The sequence below is a fragment of the Rousettus aegyptiacus genome, unplaced genomic scaffold (assembly GCF_014176215.1).
Source record: "Rousettus aegyptiacus isolate mRouAeg1 unplaced genomic scaffold, mRouAeg1.p scaffold_m13_p_10, whole genome shotgun sequence".
In the NCBI taxonomy this organism is placed as follows: domain Eukaryota; kingdom Metazoa; phylum Chordata; class Mammalia; order Chiroptera; family Pteropodidae; genus Rousettus; species Rousettus aegyptiacus.
The window spans coordinates 21,952,767-21,978,286 of NW_023416285.1; the positions used below are offsets into that span (position 1 = coordinate 21,952,767).

At 39.6% G+C, this 25,520-nt stretch overlaps 1 protein-coding gene across 1 annotated transcript in view; it reads left to right on the forward strand.

The window, feature by feature from the left end:
* NWD2 (NACHT and WD repeat domain containing 2) overlaps positions 1-22,059 on the forward strand; it is a 143,078-nt gene extending 121,019 nt beyond the window's left edge. The window contains exons 4-7 of the mRNA XM_016140732.2: positions 4,175-4,378; positions 6,391-6,535; positions 10,930-11,519; positions 15,432-22,059. Coding sequence (XP_015996218.2) covers positions 4,175-4,378; positions 6,391-6,535; positions 10,930-11,519; positions 15,432-19,364 — 4,872 coding nt within the window. The 3' untranslated portion in view covers positions 19,365-22,059. The remainder of the gene's footprint in view (positions 1-4,174; positions 4,379-6,390; positions 6,536-10,929; positions 11,520-15,431) is intronic.
* Positions 22,060-25,520: the final 3,461 nt, after the last annotated feature.

The window sequence follows — 25,520 nt, forward strand, 5'->3', positions numbered from 1 at the left end:
TGTGTATTGACAGAGTGTTTAAATAATTAAATAAAAAGTTGAAAAGTATTTCAGACATATGAATTTCTTCCATACAGGTTACATAGGCAGACTGATCAGTGGTATAACTAATAAACATGGACCTCAATGAAAAATCAAATATAATCCCTCAACTCTCCAGCAAATTTCTCTTGCAAACTAGCAAAGTTAGTTTAACTAAGCAAAGAAATGAATTTTGTGAACATTGTGGCCAGAAGGATGTGTTAAATCTGTTTCTCTTTTGGTGGTGGGAGTGAGTGTTCTATCGCCAGTGAACAACAAAGGATGCCTTCTTGCTCACAGTAGCTGCCCTAGGGTCATCCATCCACACTCCTCATGGCTACAGAGCTAAGAAAAAGGCTGATTAGGAAACCAACACTGGACTCCATCTTGCCACTTCCACTCTTACTGCCAATCTCTTAGACTAGTCCCACAGCTCTACCCCTGCTCTGAGCCACTGACCACATAAGCTGGACTTTGTGACTGAGTTGGACTCTTTCTCTAAATCGGCTCTCCTGGACCTGGTAAATACAGACCCTTGTTGTGTGTTACCTTAGAACTGTAACCACATAGAACCCAAAAGAGTCTTCTTGAAAAATGGGGTAGCAAACTTCTCTTTTGCCAGTTCCCTTCTTCTATTTCTCAAACAGCAAGACAAGACTGAGGGAGGCAGGATCCTGTCTTAGAGGCTTGAAAAGTAATTGCTTCATGATTTATGAGCATTCCATCTAAAGGAGGAATCAAGAGAGAGAAGGAAAATGCTTAGGGAGAACAATCCAATAAATAACTTTAAGCCTATAGCACATTATTACCTTTCTCAAGTTCTGTATTACCACATTATACATAGTAGGTACTCAATATATATTTGTTATTTGAATTAGATGAGGATATTTTTTTCTTCTTTAGTAATCTCTAAGGGACATTTTGTCTTACTGTATCGATTAAATAATTGTAGCATTTGGTGCCAGCTGTTCAACTCAAATAAATAATTATTTTTAAATAGCCTTCGATTGTTGTAGTGATCTGCTGTATTCCCCATCCTGTCCCTTTGGAGTTAGCTGGTCATCACTCATGAGACCACGTATGCACTGCCTATCCATTGCAATGGTTCTCAAATTTCAGATTCATTTATAATCTCATCTTAAAATCCAGATTCCTAGACTCCCCAACCATAGTGCCCCTTAGGTCTGAGAAGGGATCCAGTAACCTATGTTTTCACAAGCACCCTGGGTGATCCAAGTGCAGGTCATCCATGGAGCACATTTTAGAAACTTCCATGGATTTGACCCTGCCCTCAACCCTGGAACCAGCCTTATTTAGAGGAGAGAGAAGATGAAGAACCAATAGTTTGTAAATTGCCAGAGCAGTGATGATGCTCTGCCCTTCGGCATCATCTTTTTTCACTAGTCATTATTTTGTCTTTTTACACGCCATGCCCCAAATCCAGCCTTGGATCGTGGTATCTGAGTTTATGATCTTCCTGGGCTTCACTGTCTGCTAGATGGAGAATTGTCAATTTCTAAATCCCATATTTAATGTTCTGCCTGTCCACCAGGTTCTCCAACCATGGCCAAGCTCCACTGGTATGCCTTTTTTGGATTCCTCCAGTGACTCCTGCTTGGAAGTCTTCTTTGACTTACCTTGCGCAATGAGTTTTCCAGACGGCTCATCCCAGCACTAAAACCTCACTCCTCATGACAGTCAGCCCTTACTGAGGGTGCTGACTATCCTTCTTCAGAATCAGCCAAGGAGAACAGAATAATCCCCAGGCTGGCTACCCTAAAAAAGATCACGTCCCTCTGTGTCTGTGGCAGAATGAGAGGTTGTGTCTGTTCATTTATCCAAGTTTAACATAAGAGATTTTATAGGAGGAAAGTGAGAAACAACTCAAAATACCATCATTTTTGTTGCATACAGCCTGTTGTCAAGAAGAGCCCAAAATAAATGCAAATTAAAATTAAAATGTTCTTAATTGGCCTACAGGCTGACACATTGGAGTTAGAACACCCTTATCTCAAAGGAACCCACTATAAACCCTCATTTACCACAATGGAGAACAATGATGTGGAGTTCCTCCATTTAAGTACTTTCCAAACAAATAGGTTGGACTTCCCTCCTGCCTGGTCACTGAGGTTCATAGTGAAGAGACCTGAGCTCGAAACAATGAGTTCATAACTACAGTCGCCTTCGGTAAACCAGTTAGATGAGATGGATTATGTCCCAAGGAAACACAGAGGGCATGGCCCAACCAAGGATATGTTTAAACAGTACATGCTAAAAGACTATGCGCTGAAATGAGGCTTGCCAACAAAACTGGTACCATCCCGAACTGTTACTCCACCTGCTGAGAGCTGAACTATTATCCTTGAATACAAGCAAAAGCTTCAGATAAGAATAGAATGAACTCCAAAGATTTTTTTCTCTGTCTTTGTTTCTTCATTTATTGAACAAACATGTTTTTAAAATATGTTCTATGTGCTAGGAATAAATAGCCCTGGTCTCTGCCCTCATGGGGTTTACCATTTTGTAATGGAGTTTAGGTCATGAATTTGTTTTGGACACAGATCTGTCCAGGACTTTTATTCTCTCAACTGCCTTTAGGGGATGAAAAGAAAACTGGGTATTACAGTGAGAAGAATAGAGGTGGTAAGAAGTTCCCTAAGGAAGGCAAACTGTAATTCACATTCCAATCACACTCCTTGGGTAAACAAGGCTTGAAGTTCATGGTAAAGGTGCTACTTAACAGGAGGAAAGGATGAAGATGCCCACAAATTAAACAGAAATCTTTTCATGGATCCTATAATGCAGACAAACTTGTCTTCAGTAATATAGATTTGTGTTAGAGTTCATTTGTGTTTCTTCCTTGTTTCTACTACATAAGTCATTGAAGATTAATTGAAATATCAGGTGCTATTAAGCTAATATTTTTATTAGCTTAAACCAGTGGTTTAGGCACCCAGAGGGCTTGCAAAAACATAGACTGCTCAGCCCTATTCCCAGAGTTCCTTATTCAAAAGGTCTGGGATAGGGCCTGAGAATTTGCATGCCTAATAGAATTTGCATGACACATTCCCATGTGTCACAATGCTGCCAGTCCAAGGACCACATTTTGGGCTTATGTAAACATTTAGAGGAGTGTAGAGAGCATCAATAAATCGGAAAATTTTAAATATCTGGTGTTCTCACTACAAAATAGTACATATGTATTCCCCCCAAAAAGCATGTATTTTTAATTTTAAAAAACCATCGATAATCTTGCTATGCATTCTCATAAAATCTTTTGTGTGTATATGCGTGTTTGTATATGTACATAAACCATATTCTCATATACATGAGAATTTACATATGAACTATTGGAATCACCTAGTACATACTGTTTTGTAACTTACTTTTTCAATTAATAGTATACTATAAACATTTTTCCATGTCAATACAGTTCTAGAACATAATTTGGTACACTTGAATAGAGATACCATAAATATTTTAATGTTCCCTTTTGCTGGGCAATTAGGTTGCTATACTACCGCTTTACCGTTAAAACAGGTTCGAGCATAAATCATCCAGTACGTCTTTATGTATGTCCTTAATTATTCTGTAAAGATTAATTCCCAGAAGAAAAATTGCCAAAAATTATATAGATTTTTTTAATATGTTTTGAAAGAATACCTTGCAAAGAAACATTGGATCCATTTGCACACCATCAGCACTATGTGGATATTTCTCACACCCCCACATAACACCAAGCACATTTTTTTTTCTTTGCTAATTTAATAGGGAGAATATGGTATCTCTTTTATATTTTGAGTTTTTTCAGTTACCAGTGGTGTTGGTAGTTGTTTCATTCAATAATTGTATACTTCATTCATTTGTAGCTTTGTAAAATACATTTACTACAAAATTCTATATTTTGAAATTGTCTATTTGTCTCATTTTTAAGTCTGTGAAGAATTTGTTATAATTACAATATAACTGATATAATTTTACTTGTGAAGTATTCCATGGGGAAAAAGTATCCACTGTGATTAAAAGAGAAAAATGAAGGAACAATGTATCTTGTAGTCTATTTGTTAATATTCATTTAGTGACCACATGATGTGACTATTAAAATGAATTTTTCTAGTGACACACTAAACTGAACTTTCTTGTTGATACACAGGGACTATTAGGTGAAAAATATGGGAACATCCGAATCCCTGGAGAAGTGGAAGCCTCAGAGTTTGAAATGATCTTGGATGCTGCCATAGAAGCAAAGCTGGAGACCAAGTTACTGGAAGAATGGTACTGTCGAGATGAGAACTCGGTGCCAGCAGCTTATTACCTCAGACCCAAATCAGAAATGCTGAAAAGCAATAAAAACGCAGTAAGTTACCTTTCTCCACAAAGTATGTATCTGTCCATTACTTTAAACTGTTATATCATCCAGGAGTGTTTTTCTCCACAGAAAAGGCACAGTAGACAAAGTTATTCTGCCTTGGGCCCTAAATTTCTTTTTAATAATGATATTCAAAACTAAGAAAACTTCCACTTTTTGACTCTCTTTTTAGCACCTTAGACTTTCCTTCTGGGGTCATTTTCTTCTTCCTGAAGTACATGTTTTGAAAGTTCCGCTAATTAAGGTCTACTAGTGATAAATTCTTTTGGTAAACACCAAGATATTTTAACTGAAAATATTCTTATTTTTCCCATTTTGCTAGCTGTCATTTATTAATTCTGATTGACATATGTTATATTTCTAATGTGTGTGAATTCATGTATTCTATCAGTTCTGGAAATTCTCAGCCACCATCTCATCAAATAACATCTATTTCCTTTGTTCTTTCCTTTTTTCTATTTAATTAGATGTACATTAGACCATCTCAGTCTATCTTCCATGTCTCTTAATTCTCTTTCATGTTATCAATTTCCTTATCTCTCTGTGCTGCTTTCCAGAAGATTATTTGAGATCTTTTTTCTAGTTCACCAATTTTTTTCTTCAGCTATGTCTATTCTGGCCATACATTGAGTTTTCAAGTTCAACCATTATATTTTTAATTTCAGAAAGATTTTTTTATTTGTTTGTTTGGTGGGGTGGTCTTTTTAAAGCTGTCTAACAATTTTTTATAGTCTCTCATTTTTTAATTCAATGCTTTTCCTTTAACATTTCATATATAGCTAATTTATATTCTTACATCTTAAGTAGAATCTTGGCATGAGATTGATTCAGGCCTAAATATGATGGAAATATTATTGTTTCCTCTCCACCATGGTTTCCAAATGTATCTACTATGTGCCCCTGAAAGCTAATGAAGGAGAAAGAGAAAATGGGTGGGCCTATTCATTGCATGGAATTTTTAGAGAGATTGAAAAGAAGACATAGATTCCATCCCTATTCCAAAGAGAACACCCTTAATACATTTAGCACCCAGGCAGGTCCAAGAAGAGGAAAGCCCTAGGTTCATGACAGTTCTTCACTTAAGGACCGTGTATATTGGTCATTCTGATACTTAACATAAAGCATTTTCATAGTTCATGCACTATGAAATGTCAGAATTCCTGATTTTTCTTCTCCCTTAACACTCCTTAATCAAAGCGACTATCTGCAAGGATATTGCTTCTCTGAAGAGGAATATTGGGGTAAACCCAAATATTAGGATAAGCCCAGATTATGCCATATTTAACTGGCATAATTCCCAGTTAAATGTGCCAAGAGAGTCAATATAAATATAGCTATCGGGAAGCATGACACCTCAGGAAACCAGGTTTGCACAGCAGTTAGAGAGCGCTTGCTCATATGTTACTATTTAATTGGCTTTAGTTGTTCCTTCTTCATTTGATTCTATGATCCTCTAGGGGAATTTAAATTATTCTCTAAACCTGACAAGATATTTCCGCAGAAACGATCATTAAATAAATGAATGTATAAATGAGATTATCATCAGGACTCTATAAGTGTTACTTTCTTGGTAGGCAATCCTCCTACTATACTTCCCAGAGGATCATAAAATCAAATCATGAAGAAACAACTAAAGATAATTAAATCGTAATAAGTGCACCTCTCCTTTAACTTTCCTCTTTAGAGGATAATGAAGAGATGATTTTGTAATGGCACTTGTACAAAACTCAAGAGGGAAATACATGGTATAATAAGAAAGCCCAACAAACAAATCCTGTCTGAATTCACATCCTTGTGTAACTTGGGCAAGTTCACAGATAACATGGAAATAATTTTGAACGTTTATGGTTAGTGGGGGTATTAAATGAGATACTGCCTGTTAAGCACGTATCATAGTATTGGCACATAGTAAACCCTCAAATAATGAGTTCTTTTATTCTTAAATATTAGGTTTTCTTGATGATTTTTAAGACTAATATCTCACTTTTACATTTCCATAGGTGCAGCCTTCTGCCAATACTGAGAATGAGAAGTCCTGGCAAGAGATATCAGATGAGATCAAGAAGATATTTAAGGCTGCTGTAAAACTGTTACATGACAAGGGGAAAATGAAACACAGCCAAGCTAAGAGGTACCTGTTCTCAGGTAATTTTTATACATCATCAGTACACTAAAGAACAGATAAATAATAGATGCATTCGCTGCTTCTCTTTGATGGTTCTGAAAATTTAATTTCATATACCACCTGATGAAATTTAATTTTTCCAAATGTTTCTATCTTCTGGAGATACAAGTATTCTCTTGTTTTAACTCATGGATAAGAATTTACTTGAGGACTTTTCCAGAAAATATGATTTTAAAAGAACTCAAAGAAGGCTGGATATAATAGACCAAACTTTGCCAGGGTTTCTCATTTCAATTGTTGGTTCATTCATTCATTCACTCACTTACTTATTCAGCAAAAATTTATTGAGTGCCTACTATGTGCCAGGCACTAAGGATACAAGAGTGCATAAGAATACAAGGTCTCTGCTTTTCCGGAACTTATGTGTCAGTAGGGAAAAATAAAAGGCAAGCAATCAAATAAATAAACAAGATCATTTCAGAAAGGATAAGTGCTACGAATAAAATGAAACATAAAAATAGGATAATAGGGATTGATGAAGGATGCAGGGGTCCAGATTTAGATGGAGTGGGCAATAAGATGACTTATCTAAGGTAGAGAATTCCTGGCAGAGGGATTATCAGGTTCAAGATCTCAAGGATGAGAATATGCTTATCGAGATCTAGAAACGGGAAGAAGATTTGGGAGAGATAAGGTCAGAAGGTAGGCATAGCATAACCTTATTTATTAAGACATTATGTTTTTTTCTGGGTAAGATGGAAAGCCATCAGAGATTGTGAAGTAAGGGAGCAGTAGGAGTAATTTAAACTTAAAATAAAAATTTCCCCATCTGGTAAGCAGAGACCACTTGTCTACCTTTCTCAGCCGTAGAAAGGAGGCTTTATTTTTAAAATTGCACAGGAAACCACAAATCTGAAGGAATATGCCAAGTTTCAGAGGACAAACACTACTGGGTAAAATTAATTAAATATGTAGCATTTATTTTGAAAGTTGATAGTGAAAAACAATTGAGAAAAAGCGATAGTATTTGCATCTTTGGATTGGTGTTGTGAATGGCTTGGCCAAATAATTTTGAAAAATTTGCGCTCTGGAAGCTGTCAAAAACTAGGTCTTATTTTAGGTCTCTCTGAAAATACTAACATTGGCAAGAATAAGTACTATCTTTAGAAAATACAGATTAACAAATACCTTGTTTCTTTGGGACCTTTTTGATCCATTTTGAGGCTCTGGTTCTTCATCTTTATCAAAGGCAAAACCATCCTGTTTTAAAAAAACATGCTGTTAGAAAAAAAAAAAATGCCCAGAGCAAAAACTTCCTTATTCTTGATGTAAAAGACACGGTTTGAGGAAGGCATTCTCTCATTTAGAATCACACAGCTCAAGTGTTCGAATATTTCATCAGCAAGCACTTTCTCCTAATTTTCTCCACACTAAAGAACTCTGTTCAAATGGATAGCCAAATGAAGATAAATAATTTCATACTATGTAGTATAAACTACTACAAGTGAACTGTTTCCTACTGGGAGTTAAATATCTTAAAAATACACATGCTAAGAAAATGTTATCTATTTTACAATTCAAACTAATTTTAAGACCATGTGTGTATAATGAAAATTGCTGGAGAAGTACCGCGTCCTTAAAATGAGTATACAGATGGCCACAACACAGTGTTTAGGGGCATTGACACCCACACAGTCGAAAATCCACATTAAGTGTTTGACTCCCCAAAAACTTGACTACTAATGCCCTACTGTTGACTGAAAGATTTACCAATAACATAAATATTCGATTAACACATATTTTGTATGTTATATGTATTATATACTGTATTCTGTTAAGAAAGTAAGCTGGAGAAAAGAGAATGTTTTAAACATCATAAGAAAATATTGAAAAAAATCCACATATAAGCAGACCTGCACTGTTTGAACCCATGTTATTATTCAAGGACCAACTGTAGAATATCTAATGTTTTCAGAAATCTTAAAAATACCAATACTAGATAGAATCTGGAAAGATGTATTATTTATGGTTGAATATAATGTTTCACAACACTTCCAGTTTTGCCTTTTTAAGTAGCAGGAGAGGAAGAGAAATAAAATGATGTCCTACTGTGAACGTCAAAACTGAGTGGTCTAGGGGATAGTAGAGAGATTACTGCTTTATAAACGATAGTTTCCAGGGCTGGGCATCCCCTCCTGCTGTTATCTTCATCAGGTGCTGTGACTAGTTAAATTTTAGGATGTTAAGAAAAATGCAAAGACAGAAGACAAATACTGTATAGTAGTCTCATAAGGAGGAGGGATGTTTATAACATTTATAGACAATTAAATGTTAGAAAGTATTCATAAAAGTCCCCTAAAATCACAAGGATGCACTTTGCTTCTAAAAATAACTATGGAGTAGACTTAATCTCAGATGACTCCTTTATTCAAGTGTTTTAATTAAGCCTATGCTATCAGCTATGCACTTTTATGTACAGCCTCTTTTTTGCCCCCTGGGCCAAGCTTAGATGGTTTGCCCATATCTCTTCTTCTGTTGCATTTGTTACCAACACTCCTGACTGATACACTCTTTCCATAGAGGAGATGACAATGTCAGTTAAGTTACAGTTGACTTGTTTTCTGAGAGTCAGAGGTAACAGCGAATATCTCTGATTATCATCCATTATGTATAGATACTATAGTTTCTTTCTCTTTATGATACTCAGAATGTAACACCTATCTAATCCTATGTGGCCCCTAGCATTTTACACAAATGCTTTAAAAAGATACAGGCCAAAAAGCTTTCTGCAGAATCTCATAATGTTGAGATTTCCTGCATCTTCCCTTGTCTTCATTATAAAAAGTTCTTACTCTTCTATAAAAAGAAGACAGACATTTGCTGTACAGGCTTCTTTAACTGGCCTCTTTACCAACTTGCCTGATTAAAACCCTGTGTAAAACATACTGATGCCAGTGGAACAGCTACTCAATCCTGGTGGCTGTAAACATATCTTGTATACTTGAGTCACAAATTTTGATCAATTGATATTATTACTTAAAAAATATATCATCATGAGAGTCCCACTAAAAGGCATCATTTTTAATTAAGATTCTCACTTTAATAGTCACTTCATAGACTACGTATATGTATTGATGTTTGAACTATGGCCAGCATATTGACATGGTTTCAACCTTCGGCCAGCCCAGCCTCATGTATTCAGAACCCCGCCCCTCACCCCATGCTTCCATCACATCCTGGCTCAGTAGTCACCTCCTTTGGAAAGCCTTCCCACCTCTCCAAGCAGGTTAGAACCCCTGATTGTTTGCATCACACCATGTTGTTCTCCTTCACAGCACTAAAAACAATTTTAGTAAATGATTTGTGGGACTCTATGATTCATGTCTGTCATCCTCCACAGGACTATAAGCTCCATAATGGCTTTTTCTCTCCCTGTGGTCTGTTTTCTATCACCAGTGTGGTTTGAGCACCTAGCACCATGCCTAGCACATAGGTGCGCAGTCAAGACCAACTGGATGAAGGGAAGCAAAGAGGAAGGGAGAGAAGAAAGAACAGAGAGGGTGGGAAGGAGGGCAGCCAATTTTATAAAGCTGCTTGCCTTAAAATTCACTTCCACTGGTTTAATTTTTTCATTTATTTTTATTATTTCCTAAAATCATGCACAAGTAATGTTTTAATTACTATGAATCAAGTTTTAAATGTTCTTATAGAGCCTCAAGTGATCTACAATGTATATTTACTTGTATGTCAGCATATGTGTGGTAAGCCAAAACATGATTTGTCTTAGAATGAAGTTACATACTAAGTCATTTTCTGTACCTATTCTGATGGATATAACGTGATTTAACAGTTACATAAATAATTAGATTAATCAATAATCAGAACATGGCTATATTTTAAACATACTTTTATATTTATATTTAAACATGTCTGTCTGGAGTACAAATGCACCTCAAATAAAATGGTGAAGCTACATTGTAAAGGGGAGACTGACAAGGAAGTCCTAACCTAGATATGTCATTTGGCCTCTTCCTCATTCTTTCCCACCCCTAATTCATCCCTGCTCTTCACTCATTGAACCCCTGAAGTCTGAGAGGAAAGCTAAGCAGGAACCTAAAATAATCAACTATAAACTTGGTATGCTTTCTTTCTAATGCTTATATCCAACCTCTCCCTCAGACTGGGAAGGGAATTTTATTTAAAATTTTATTTTAAATCCATTGTTCTGGGTTCCAGGCTGTCTAGGAAAACATAAATAGAAAATTAGAGGATTTAGAAATTATTTTACAGATGACTCGGCTATACTCTATAAGCAAAATAATCTACCACTAGTGACTTGAGAGTTAAGTGCTGGGAGTATCCGCATCGCTTCCTTGTTCTAGGCAATAACTTGTCTTATTTTTTTTTTTTTCAGCTATAGAGGACGAGTTTGACTTCGCTCTAGGAAAGCAAACTCCAGCATTCTTAAAGAAATGTGTCTGCTACATTAGGAAAATTGCTAACATTGAGCGTTTTGTAAAAATCCCAGAGATGGGAAAATACATGGATATAACTGGAACAGAACCAAGAATTATTCGGGACCCAGAAGCCCAAGAGAAGCTGATAAAACTCAGGGATGAATTTATTCCTACCATTGTTGCATCTTCTAATCTGAGAGTGTATACATCTGTTACTCATTGTGACATGAAACTAGGTTATTCCCAGGAAATAGAAAATCATTACATAGAAGGACTTGGTAAACAATTTTATGAGGATATGATTGATATAATTCAGGCAACAGTACAGCAGAATTTTGACACTGAAACTGATACACTCTATGATGAAATCCTCCAGCATTCATCATTATGTAAAACATATGCCTCTTTCTATGAGTACAAATGTGAATCACTAAACATAGTGCATAAATACATCCTTCCAAGCAAAACTGGGCACATCAATCCACTTATTATATATGGTGGACCATGCACAGGGAAGACCCTTCTGCTAGCTGAAGCAGCAAAGAAGGTAAAAGACTATTCTTTTACATGTATTTTTGTAAAAATTTTAACTTTGGGGAAATATATAAATTAATCAAAATAATGTCCATTTTCTGTGTTTACTACCTGAATTATAATTAATCTTTTCAGATGAACACTCCAGTGTTTCTCTTTTGCTGGTAGAATAGTCATATTGAAAGACTAGGACTCATGGGGAGTAATTATAGAATAGCTTCATTTTTTTTCTCCCACTGTTCGAACTCATGTTTGGGGTTAGCTTTCATTGGGATGGAAACTAGAGCAGATCTCACAACTCTTCTCATCTCTCAGCAAAGACAAGCCCTCCAGTTGCTTCTAGACATGAAATCAATCTCGGTTTGGCGATTAATATGTCCAGTCTAAGATGGAAATTAAAAGTGCAGTCTACATTTCTCTCCCCCAGCTGAGGCTTACCATAAGCAAGCTATCTACAGTGGTAGATAGGGACATAGCCATTGTCTTCTTTTCTACATAGCACTTCTTCCCCTCTTTCCCCAATCCCAGACACATGTATGACCCCTAAAGGCTTGCAGTTCAGGCTTGGTAGGAAAGGTAAGGCGGCCAGAAAGTTCTTACATGACCAGTGCTATTCTGAACTGGGCTCTGCACTCTCTGGTCATGGCAGGTGTTTAAAGCAGCCTCCCACCTCTTCTGAGGCCTTTTCATCATTTCCAGGAGGTCCATTCCCTCTACATCGCTTGTCCTCACTGAACATCCCGCACCTATAGTTCCCTAAACATAGGAGAATGCATCTTTCTCCAGCTGGTCACTTCCTTGGCTCCTAAGTATCCAGCAATGCATTTCAAAGTATCTCTACCAAGATCCCCTCCACAGCCCAGCAAACTCCCTTAGATGGACCTGGGAATAACAGAACCAATGAAAATCTTTCTCAGCTCACTGTTTCCAGTGTCCACATCTGGCATGTGGAAAACACTCAGATATCTTTTTTTCTAAGAAATTCCAGCTGCAATACAGCAGCTCTCCATCACTCCTCCATCAGAGCAGCCATCCATCCCTATTTCTCCTGTGTCTTCAGACACAGATGGCCATGACCCCCAAGCTGTAGGGGATACCCTGTAAGTGGTCTACTGTGTCACCTTTCCCTAGGCTGGAAGTGAGGGGTGGGCATCTCTCAGCCTTCCCCTTTGGGAGTAGGGTGGTGATAAATATTATCCACAACACCCTAATCTCCACCTTTTTTCTTGGCCCCTCAGATCTCTTTTTTAAGCTGAAGGTGGGTAGTCTATGAAAGAAAGCACAACTGGCTTTCGTGACACCCTTTCGAGTCCTGAAGGAAGGTCTGAAACCTCACCTTGGAATGTGGTATCTATTGTCTGGGAAACTCACTCTAAAATGGACTAAACTAGTTCTATTTTTAAGCTTTCTTACATTTAATATCAAACTCTATTGGTTTATATGATCCTGATGTTACTTCGGAATCTCTGTATCACTCTCCCTGTGGTTACTCTCTTAAGAACAGAGCTTTCTTTAACTTCATGAACATTCTCAATCTATCACATGCTACACAATCTCAATCAGCTCACCTTGAGGACAGAGCAGGGACAACTGTGTTGCACCTTGTGTGGGGGTAGTTCCAAAGTAAGCTCACAGGTGAAATCGGGTATATCAAACTTACTCTTAAAAGTCCTTAGGAAGACCAAGTTACCATTTCTTAATATGCCAAGCCCAGCTACTGGTTTTCCTTCTTGTGTTAGGAGATACAGCTTTTCTTTAATTGAACACTAGATGAAATGGCTGGCTTACATTTAGGGACCACATCGCATCAAAATAAATGTGCGTGTACGTGGGTGTGCATGCATGTGGACGTCAGTCTTTGAACACCAATTTGTATGTGAATTTTCAAGCATTAGAATTATTCCAAGTGAGCAAGATAGTAACAGGAGCCCATGGGAACTGAAAATAATGAGGAACCGTTCAGATATGCCATTTCACACTCATTCTAGGGCTTTTTTTTCCTTTGTGGAGGAGGGAAAGGTAAAGGTTGGAAGGGCAAATATTGTTGAATTTGGCTAAGTTAAACGTGCATGTGATACAATCCCACATGCTCTGGCACGGGAGGTAAAAGACCACGTGGGATGTGCTGACAGGCCTGTATCCATAAGCAATCCAAGGGGAGCAGAGTGGTGACAGTCAAGTTGATCAACTTGAAAACAGCTGAGCTCTCGCCGATCTAGATATTTTGTCCAGCTATTACAGTGCATCTCTTCACATTCTGGGCCTCTGGACCCTCAAGGAGCCTTGCCTGTTTCTAGGTTCCCTGCCCAAACTTCTCTTGCCTCTCCCCTAGGTAACATCTACCCTCAACCACCAGCACCAACACCAACCTGTGCTCTCTTGTGACCTCGTATCCCTTATAATGGCAGACACCTTGTGTCAATCTCAGTTACCTCTTGTGTACCCGACATTTCCATGGGGGTGAGCTCATGATCAGAGGAACACTTTCTACTGATATCACATTCAGTAGCACGTGATTAAGAGGAGGGAGGACATATTCACATAATCATCATAGGCAGTCCGTGTAGGGACCAACAATTGTGTTCTCTTTCTGATTTGCCACCAAAGGCAGCTGTAGGATGGCAGGATTATCTTCCTCCAAATCAGCTTCAATGGCTGGGGCTAAACAATGACAATAAGATGTTTATTTCCCTTAATAGCTCATTCTGAAACTGATATCCACAAATCTTTTCTAAACTTATTTATACTTTAACCTGAACTTTCTCTTAAGGGACCAAGTTTCATAAAAATACAGTTTAGAGTGTCTTATAGTTTGATCATATCCCTTTTTGTCTTTCCAGACAGAAAAATACTAAACTTAGTAGCTCCTTTATATATTTTATCTCTTTAACTTCATGTGAGAGAGATACAGAGAGAGAGAAAGAGAGAGAGAGAGAGAGAGAGAGAGAGAGAGAGAGAGAGAAGAAGAAGAAGAAGAAGAAGGAGGAGGAGGAGGAGAAGGAGGGGGGAGGAGGAGAAGGAGGGGGGAGGAGGAGGAGGAGGAGGAAGGAGAGAGAGCGAGAGAGAGCGCGCGCACACACTACAAGTCAGATTAAGTTCTACTCCAGCTTCATCTGTCAGTAACAGTTTAACTCTGAGCAAGTGATTTATCCAGCCTGGACCTCAGTTTCCTCTCCTGTTAAATGATACTGTAGTTCCCATGTGCCCTGCAAAGAGATAACATGAAGATAATGACTGCCTGTTTGTATAGTAAACCATCCATTACGAAGCACAATATAGTGAAACTCTTTTTAACCAGCATTATATAGATTTTTATGACAATGATAAATAATAATCCTAACAATGACATTATCTATAGCTTCAGAATTTAGTAAAATGTCTCTGAATCATAAGAGATTATATTCAGTGTCATTTCAGTACTGAGTATTTCTTAAACTGGAGATTTGGTCAGCATATATGGCATTATGTAGTCTCGACTAATGAAAATATTTGACTCAATATAATAGGTAAATCATTATTTAATCTAGTCATTATACAAATGCTTACTAAGCAACTACTACATGCCAACAACCATGCCAGGAAATAGGAATCAGTGATGAAAAACTGGCCGTACAGGATATTCAGATTTACTGTGTATGAAACACTTTGTAACTTTTAGAATACAAGCTAAATTTCGCCTTACAGGTGAATAATACTATTATCATTATTTTATCACCTTAAGCAGAGTGATCCTAAGGGTCTCATCTACAGATTTTAGCGCATGAGCTTGGTGACAGCTCTTTGACCTTCCCAGCAGGTTTTTCCATTTCCTAGTTCTACATGACTTTCTGCGTGGTCAGGGTCTGACCTCTGGAGAGAAGAAAGGTCATGGTCTCTGACCATGTGAATATATGTTACCATTCTAAATGCCACCTTCACGTTTCAGGCTTATGGCTGGCTCCATGAAGACACAGGACCAGAATCTGACCCAGTCATAGTTGTGCGATTTCTAGGCAGCACAGACATGAGGACTGACCTCCGGACTCTCCTCCTAAGCATTTGTGAACAACTGGCAATTAACTACCGGTGTCTGGTTCAGAGCTACCCTAAGAAGATACATGACCTCCGCGATTTGTTTATAAACCTTTTGAATGAGTCTTCATTGCAGAGACCTCTAGTAATAATATTCGATGCCCTTGAGCAGCTCTCAGAGAGTGACGAGGCCAGGAAGCTTTGGTGGCTCCCGGCTCACCTTCCCCGCTTCGTAAGGATCGTGCTCTCCACCCTGCCCAACAAACATGGGATCCTGCAGAAACTAAGGTGCCTTATCCATGAAGAAAACAATTTCATTGAGCTGATTCCCCGAGACAGGAAGATGTGCAGCCAGGTCCTTAAACACCAGCTGCTGCGAGTCAAAAGGAAGGTCACATCGGGCCAACAGATATACGTGAACAATGCATTCTCCAAGTGCACACTGCCCATGTTTGTGAACCTGACCTTCAGGGAGGTGAGGTATTGGCGATCCCACAAAGATGTCGACGAATCCTCACTCTGTGTCACTGTTCATGAAAGTATAGAGCAGCTATTCTGGTCCTTAGAGAAGAAGTGTGGTCAGAAACTGGTCTCCAGGGCTCTCGGTTACATCACCATGGCCAAAATGGGTTTGAGTGAAATGGAACTGGAGGACGTGCTGGCCCTGGACAACAGCGTTATGAATGAGCTCCATGAGAATGCCAGGCCCAGCAATCCCCTGAGAGTCCCTTATTTGTACATCGCGAGGCTCAAGGAGGGTCTCAATGGATACTTAATAGAAAGACATGTGAAGAACGTCACACTCCTGGTCTGGGCCAACAGACACCTGCAGCTCATAGCCCAGAAGCTGTACCTGCAGAACGATAGTGAACTGCGTGAAATGCACACCATCCTAGCAGATTACTTTCTAGGGGTCTGGTCAGGGGGCAGGAGAAAAGCTTTCTGCCTTGAAGACCCCTACTTGAATGGCTGTCTTGACTTGGAGAACAGAAGCCTGCTTGAGGAAGAAAAGCATTTCATGGAGCAGGCTTCTTTTGACAGGCAGGCCCCTGACCAGCCCTGGGTTTTCCAGTGCAATCCACTGGAACCTGACATCTTTTTCGTCAATCATCGGAAAATGTCGGAGCTCTTGTACCACTTGACGAGGTGTGGAAAGACCGATGACCTGCTTTACGGCATCATCATGAACTTCAGCTGGCTCTACACCATGATCAAAATTGGCCAGTTCGACAAAGTGCTTTCAGACATCGAGCTGGCTTACACCTGCTCCCAAGAGAAGGAGCTGAAGTTCCTGGCAAGCACCCTCCGCAGCATCAAAAACAAGGTCATCGCATTTCCCGGCTCCCTTTCAGCAGAGCTTCAGCAAAGACTGCTGCCTGTTGTAAGTTCCCTGCCCAAACTTAGACACCTCCTTCTAGAGTGTGACAAAGATGGGCCCAAATATTGCTCCATTGTGCCATTACATTCATCCATGGACGTGACATATAGTCCAGAGCGTCTTCCCTTGTCATCTAGTCACCTACATGTCACTGAGATTCTGCCTACCTGTAACCCCAGTACTGTCCTCACAGCTTTAGAAAATGGTTCTATCAGCACATGGGATGTAGAAACTCGTCAGCTTCTCAGGCAAATCACAACAGCCCAGTCTGTCATCCTGGGCATGAAACTCACCAGTGACGAAAAGTATCTTGTAGTGGCTACGACCAATAACACCTTATTGATTTATGACAATGTAAATTCTTGTCTCCTGTCTGAAGTAGAAATCAAAGGGACCAAACATGGGGGTGGCTCCACCTACATCAATGGTTTTACACTGTCTGCCAACCATGCCCTTGCATGGCTCGAAGCCAGCAAAGATGTCACTGTCATTGATCTGCTCTACGGATGGCCCCTGTACCAGTTCCACTGCTGGTATGAAGTGACTTGTGTCCAGTGCTCTCTGGACGGCGTGTATGCTTTCTGTGGACAGTACCTGAACACTACCACCATATTTCATTTAGGGAGTGGAGAAAAGTTATGTACGGTAACATCTGAATTTTCAGGTGGGTTTGTGAAGTTTCTTCTTATCTTGGACACAGCTCAAGAAATGGTCATGGTAGACAGTGAGGGAAGTCTCTCTGTTTGGAATACTGAGGACATGTCCAACCCCCAGCTGACTGATGACTTTGACTGCCGGAGAGAAGACAGCGAGGTGGTCAGCATTGAACTTTCAGAGGACCAAAGTGCAATTCTGATCTGCAAAGCTCTCAGCATTGAGCTCTTAGACACTGGCATGTGGAAGGTAGCTGAAAAGTTTAGGGCTAAGCACAACGAACGCTTTATATCAGCTGTGTTGTCCAAAAATGGAGATTGCATCATCGCGACCATGGAAAATACCTCAGCCGTGTTTTTTTGGAGGCGGGACACGGGACAGTGCATGGCAAGCTTACAGGAAATCTCAGGTACCATAGTTAAATTGGTGAAATCCAGTCACCACAATATGCTACTGTCTTTATCAACCAGTGGTGTTCTTTCCATTTGGGACATTGATATAATCACAGCTATGTCCAACATAGATAAGACTGGAAAACCCATTCAAAGTCTGGTGTTACCTACTAGAGGAGAAATCATTTATTCCCTCGATGGCTCTGATTGTGTTCATAAGTGGAACTTCAGCAGTGGGTTCATCGAAGCAGTATTTAAACATGAAGGAATAGTTGAACACTGTGTGTTAACGTCCTCTGGAGATATAATGGTGACATCAGATGACAAAAGCAGCCAGTATGTCTGGCATACCAGCAGTGGTGAAAACCTCTTCCGGATTAATGGGCAGAGAATATCTCAGCTGCTAATTACACACAATGACCAGTTTGTGGTCTCTCTCTGTGAGGAAAATGCCTCGAGGGTTTGGAGACTGGCCACAGGCCACAGGGTCTGCAACATTCTGACCACACTGCAGAATGCCTTTATAACCTCTGCAAATACCTTCGTGGTGGGAATGACCAAGAGCAAAGTGCTGGCAGTCAGTCTGTGGACAGGAAGTATCACCAAGAAATTTTGCTGTGAAGATGGCACCACCATTGTGAATTTTAAACTGATACCTGACTGTCCTGACATCGTTGTGTTTATCACATCGACCGAGACGGTGAATATCTGGAGTCTGACGGATGAAGTGATCTGTCGCCGTGTGCAACTTCCAAACAACTTCTTGAAAAATCTAGAGGATTTTGAAATTTCTCCCAATGGAAAGCTCGGCATTATATCCCGGGGAGATGAAAATATCAACGTGCTGGATTTACACAGTGGTAAGTTACGGGTGGTTCACGCTTCTGGCATTATCTGGCGACAAAGGTTGTCTCGAGATGGTCGCTACCTGGTATACATTTGTTTCCGAAATGGGGAGGAAGAGGATGAAAATGGTGCGATATCCAGTTTAATTGTAATGAGACTAGCTGACGGCAAAAATATTGGTGCTTGTTCCCTTTACAAAACACCAACTTTTCTTGCCCTCTCACAGAGACACCTGAACATCACTGTGGGTTTTGACGATGGGAGTATAGGGATATACACAGTGGTGGACCGTGTAGATGCTGCACTGAAAATTAAAATTGCCACTTCGAATAGCAGACAAATTTTCAACAATGCAACACAGACATCCAGGCCAAAATGCAATAGTTACTGTTTCAAAGTGTCTGTGGATTGCTTGTGGAGAGAGTCTACTGAGGTCTTTGCAAGAGACAGTCCTATCACAGTGAGTGACTCCACTGAGCCCAATGAGGCGACGCCCTCCAAGAAACACAATTCTTGCTATGACAGGGTGTGCTCTGCCCTGGAATCCAGGGGCCACAGTTATGCCTCTGACAACTGACACAATGTTTATCTTGTTCAGCAGAAATACATGATACACGTACAAAGGAAAACAACAACAACAACTATCTTCTGTATCCCAAACAATAAACTACTCATCCTTAAAAGTCGGGAAAGATGCTGGTGTTCCCCTGGTAATTATTAACATGTTCATGAAATGTACAGAAAGGTGAAGCTAGTTATGAGTTTCGTCTGTCAACGTTTACCCAGGAATGAAATCTTAACAGAATTTCTAGAAACCATATTTAAATGGCTACAGCAACTGGAGGTTACAGGGTAGATTTAAAATTGTGTGGGAAGAAGCAGCATAACTCATCCCATTGATTCACATGAAAGAGGCTAGAGACCATTTGGACTGAAACTAGTTCTATAGAAATTGGTTGAAATTGTGAACACAGAGCTGTTTGATTTCAAATGATTGTGTGGCCATAAGTCAACACAGCCTTAATCTCTCTTTACATTTTACAATCCTGACAACTGTGTAAAACCAGTCTGCAGATGGAAGGTACTCAAGGTGCAAAATAATGTAACAAAAATGCCTAGATGTACTCCCAGTTTCTCAAGAGAAAGGACATGAAATGTGAGGCCACAAACTGGACTGGGAGAAGACCTGCCTACCATACCATAGGGCTACTGAACACGCAGAGTCAGTTTTCATAAAAATACAGTGGTGACGATTACATTCAAGGGTTCCTGTGTAATGGAACATGTGATTTTTAAAGCTATTTCCTGAGCTGCAAAAGAACACATTTAACAAGCAGCCACAATATTTTCATGTCTTTTTGAAACGCCTATTTGTGCTGGGTGTAAAGAAAGAAGAATTATAGAAAGGGCATTACAGATTTTGTCCAAACACCTGTTCATTTCTATCATTGTAGTAACAAAAGTCTGTGCTATTCAGTCAGTTGTATGGAAACATAAATTATTTCCTAAATCCCTGCAGTAAATCTTAATAGAAAGAAAGCTTTCTCAAGATGCCATCTATGAAATACTGATGACATTTGCCTTACTCTCATTCCTCCTCTTTCCTGTGTAAAATGCAGATAGATGACCAAATACTCTGGGAAAAACTGAATATGCCTGTCTTTGTGCTAAAATATTCCATAACTCTTAAAGGTGTCCAAAGGTTCTTTATTGTCCCTGTTTATAATCACTTTCTTACTTCTATACACTGTATGGATGCTTCTTTATCTGTCACCCTTTCCGCTTGAGGACTCTTTGGAGACTTTTCTAGTCTCCTCTGTTTCAAAGCAGAAGCTGTGAAATGTATGAAACCTTTTTAAAAAACTATTTCATCTATTTCAAAGAAAATATTATATCCCAAAAAGGGAAAATGATCTTCTCCCTTCCATATCCTCCACATGGCATGTCCTTGGATAACTTACCAAAAGGTGTCAGTAGTGGAGGATTGCTTTGGTTTTATTTGAAAGGGGCAGTAGTGAACTCGTGTAGATGGAATAATGGACAAGGAACTGACTCGCTTTCGGTCCAGCTCTGCCGTGAACTTATGGCGTACCCATAGATATATCTTTAACCTTCCCACTGTATTGTTTTTGTAAACCGAAAAATCAAGATTATAGTAACATCTGCTATCATGCTTCTACGGATGTGGGGGAGCAATGTAAGAAAAAAATACAGTGACATTATGATTGTTAATGCTAATAGGAGAAACAAAGTGCTCTAACTCATCGGGAATCCAAGTCAATTGTATTTCACTTTGGAAATAGAAGTGATTCAGATAGAAACACCTCACCTTATGGTGAAAGACTTTTTTTCAGTATGTTCCTCCTGGGCTGGCTACAAGCCAGGGAGGTGGTGGCCCAGAGAAGGCCCAGCCCACATACAGATCACCTGGAGTTGACTGTATGAGCCAATGCTTTATTTAGCTCTTCAGAGGCCACACATCTTATTCCTGTCATTATCATTTGGATCTCTATGCCACATATTTTTAAGATTTAAGATTTAATAGCCTAGATGGATTAAATGTTGTGTGTGAATGTTCTATGTAACAGCCAATAGAGTTTAACAAGTGACTTGAATGATTTTTCCTAACTTGTTTGCAATTGATAGCTCATATTGAATGTTTTTATGTAAACTTTGTATTGTTGGGAAGAATTACCCAATCAGAGATTTATATTTTCATAAATGTTACATTTAGTTAAATTTTGTTACAGAGTTGTTACATTAGAAAATTATTGCAGTCTTTAAACAATATACAGTCTGTGTATGTTTTGTTTGTATGAATAAAAGACAAACTATGGAGCTGTGTGGCATTTGTTTTTGTTTTTCTCCCCCAACTTAGACAGATGTCATTAGTCAGAGATCATCATCATCATCATCATCATCATTTCATGCTTACTGTATATCAGGCACTATTTTCAAAGCTTTACATGTACTAAACCATGTAATCTTCACAATAGCTTTATGTGGTAGTTACTGTTAGTATTCCAAATTTACAGATGAAGTAACCTAGAAACACAGGTCCAGGAAAAATAGCTGAACAGGATTTCAATGTACCATGAACGTCTTTTTTGTCAACTTTCTCAAAGCACATAAAATCATTGAGTGTCCAGTAGGTACTTACTGATAATGACCTATGAGATATTTTCTAACTTGCAGATGAGAAACCAGGGTAGGCTTTGAAGATCATGGGAGGTCTTTGCAAACTCTCAGGATTTGCAGGTGTACTACCATAGTTGAGGTAAATATTTATTCGGGCATACGTTTTGCCAAGAATACAAAAGTTAATAAAATAGGTCATGCCTTCTAGGATTTCATAGTCTTAATGGGAAAATAGGAAGCAGTTCTACATGAAAGTGGGAAGGATGATAACCAAGGAGTCATCCAACTCATAAATGCCCTACAGGTGAGAGACCAGGGGGACCTATCCTATACCCACTTTTTCTATTTCTCATTTCTTAGATGGGAGAATCCACTCCCACCCCCAATACAAACAATTTTTGACAGGGCAGCAATGGAGCGCTTAAGTGACAACAACTAGGAAATAATCAGGTGAAACATTTTATCGAGTTTCACAAAACAATCATTCTCAGAAACTTAAAATCAAGGTGTTAAAAAAATGGAACATTCATTGGGTTTATTGTTTCCATCTTCATGTGGCTGAGACTGACTTCTATTTAAAATTTACCCCCATTGAAAATGATCCCATTACCCATACTGGGGAATTCCTTCTTGGATTCTAATCTAAATCCTTTACACTGAACTTTAAATCCTCTTCTCTTTCAATTTGCTGAGAAAATGAAGAGGAGCTGACTGTCAACATTTCCATAAAAGCATTTCATGTACATGGGATTTGTTGTTTAACTAAGCATCTTCTATGCTAGGGTCAAAAACACAACAAATACCCAAGGATGATTTGAAAATTAGTCATGTACAACTACTGCCATCCAGAATCCTATAATCTAGAGGAGATACAACTCGATAAGATGTAAGACAGACTATAATACAAAGTTGTTAATAAAAGTGAAAGCCAAGTGCTAAGGAGACATTGCAAAAGAGCAATCAACTCTGGGGATCAAAAATGGTGGCCAAGAAGAGGTGACAGCTGAGGCTTGAAGCAGAGGTAGGACTTAGCCTTTAGAATGTTAGAAAGACATTTCAGGTGAAGGAAGCTATATGAGCAAAAACAAGGAGAGTCGAAGCATATTTTGGGTGAGTTCAAATGCTATGCTGGGATTTCACACTTTATTCAGTAGTCAACAGGGAATTGTGAAAAATTTTTTGAGAAGAATGGCCTGATCAGAATGCATTTTAGAATGATTCAGGCAGTACCATATCAGATGGATTAGAGATGGAAGAGACCAGAAGCTGGGAAACCAGTAAAGAGCTTATCACAATAATCTGAAATAGGGAGTGTAAGAACTTGATATTAGTACAGTGGCAGTGAGAATGCTAAGAGGGGGAGCAATTCAAGAGTGATTTCAGGGCTTAACTGACAGAGGTGGGTGATGAAAGAAAGAGAGGGAAAACAATAATTCCAGCATCAACTGAAATTCGGTTGATAGCAAAGTTGCAAATGTAAAATGAATAGGCTAGGAGATGAAAGTTGGGGAAATAATAAAGTTAGAACTAGAGAGTTCAAAGGTTAAGATATCCATGCAGGCAATTCCAAATATGCTATCCATCCAAACAAGAAATCTGACTAAAGATAAAGAATCTACTAGACATCTTTCTCAAAAGTCTAAAAGGCCTCACATATGTGTGTGTGTATATATATATAGCAAGTCAATACCATATACTTTTAAAATTTGTGTCTTTCTTTTTAAGAACTATATTGACGAATTTAGAATTATATTGAGAAATCTACTCGTTAGCTTTCCTATCGTCCATGACTCATCAGTTGGAAACAATTTATATGCCAACGAAAACATGAAGGCACTTTAAAAAACCGATCGCATTACAGTGTTTTCATTTCCGCATACATCGAGCAAATTTTCTTCTGTATTTTTCACAAGGACCCCACAGGTCTCCATTTGGCACTCCTTGTGATCTGCAGGAAGTACAGATTACACTTTGTATAGACACGTCAGAGGGTTGGGTTTCAGTGTAGCAATATGCGAATTATACAACACTATAATGTGAGGTTACCAATAACATCACCACCTCTGGCATTATAGAATCCCTGCCTTTAGTAGAGGAGGGTGACTTAATTAGACGCTTGAGCATACTAAGAGCAGTGGTTTGCAAACTGAACTGTGCAGCATTTGTTAAAACAGATTTTTTTCACCCTCCCTATCCCCCACTATTCCTGAATCGATATGTTTGGGGTGGGACTCAAGAAATTACACTTTTATCTAATTTGCCCCAGATGGTGCTTATTCTGCTAGTCTGGGAACCACACTATAAAAACCAAGATAAATATCAAAGTCTTTGTGTTCAGAATAACCTGGTAAATGTACCAATATCCTGTGGACATTACTAAAGTATCGGCTAGAAGTTGGACATGAAGGACACAAAAGGTTTGATCAGAAAATGACGTAAAACATCAATTTGTAAATGATGTAAAACGATATATAACTTTCCTCATAAATCTGTCACTTTAAAACATGCAGCTACTATGCAACTGGGAAGATTCAAAAAACGAGTTTTACTCCGTAAAGGCGAATGTCGTGTAAACGGCGCTGGAGTCACTAAAGTGGACATACTAAAAACTAAGGGCAGTATCTGCATCTTTAAATAGTATTCTTGCTGTTGCTTCTCCAGCACCCCGTTTTTATCCTGCTTCTCCCTGGATGAGCAGGAGGGGAAAGAGAAGAGGATAAGCTAGGTGGCGCAGTTGTTTAATACATTTTTCTGTCAAGCCCAGGGTTTACTTTGGAGCGCAGGTGAAAAGAATGGCCCAGCCTAAAGAGGTATTTTAGGGTAAAGCAACAGTTGTCCACCCACCTTAGGTGCGAGGATCGCAACCGGGACTGGCGTGGAGCTCAGTAGATTGGAAGAAGTGCCGCATCCGAAGTTCAACACCCCAGGAGAAGAGAGGGACGGTGGGGGCGGGTAGGGGGCGGGGAAGCATGAGTTCGTTGAACGCCCATTGTGGTCTTGAATATGCAGCGAGCCTGTGGAGCGTTTACAGCTTCCCCCTGGGGATTATCATGGTAGCGCCTGCGCTGATTCTCGGACCATCGATCTCAAAGGCAGGCTACAGTGCACACACCAGGTCTAAGGCGCTAATACCAGAACGGCAGGGGAAACAGAAAAACACATGTGCATGGCGGTGAGGGTACAGATCTGTTTGCCAGGAGTCCATTTATTTATCTCCTCGCTTACGTCCAGCATCAGAGGAAGCTCTCCTCTCCCGACAGCACATTAAAGTAGGCAACAAAAAGTTACCCAGCACGGGCCAGAGGCTGGCATGCAACCTGGCTGTGGGTGCTCAGCGGCCCGGCTCTGGATTTTCTGCTTCAGAGCTCCCGGAAGGCCATTCCGGCAGCGAGGGGTCGAAAGCACGGTTCCAGGGGCTCGAGCGCGCGCCCTCGGTGCAGCCCGGGCACTGCTGGGGGGGCCGCGCGGCGCGGGTAAAGGGTTACACGTGCCGGGGAGGCTCGCCCCGGGCCGGGTCACGTGTCGCGCGGGCCCAATGACCGCGCCGGGGCGGCCGCTGCGAGCCCCGCGGGCTCCGGGCGGCGCTGAGCAGCGG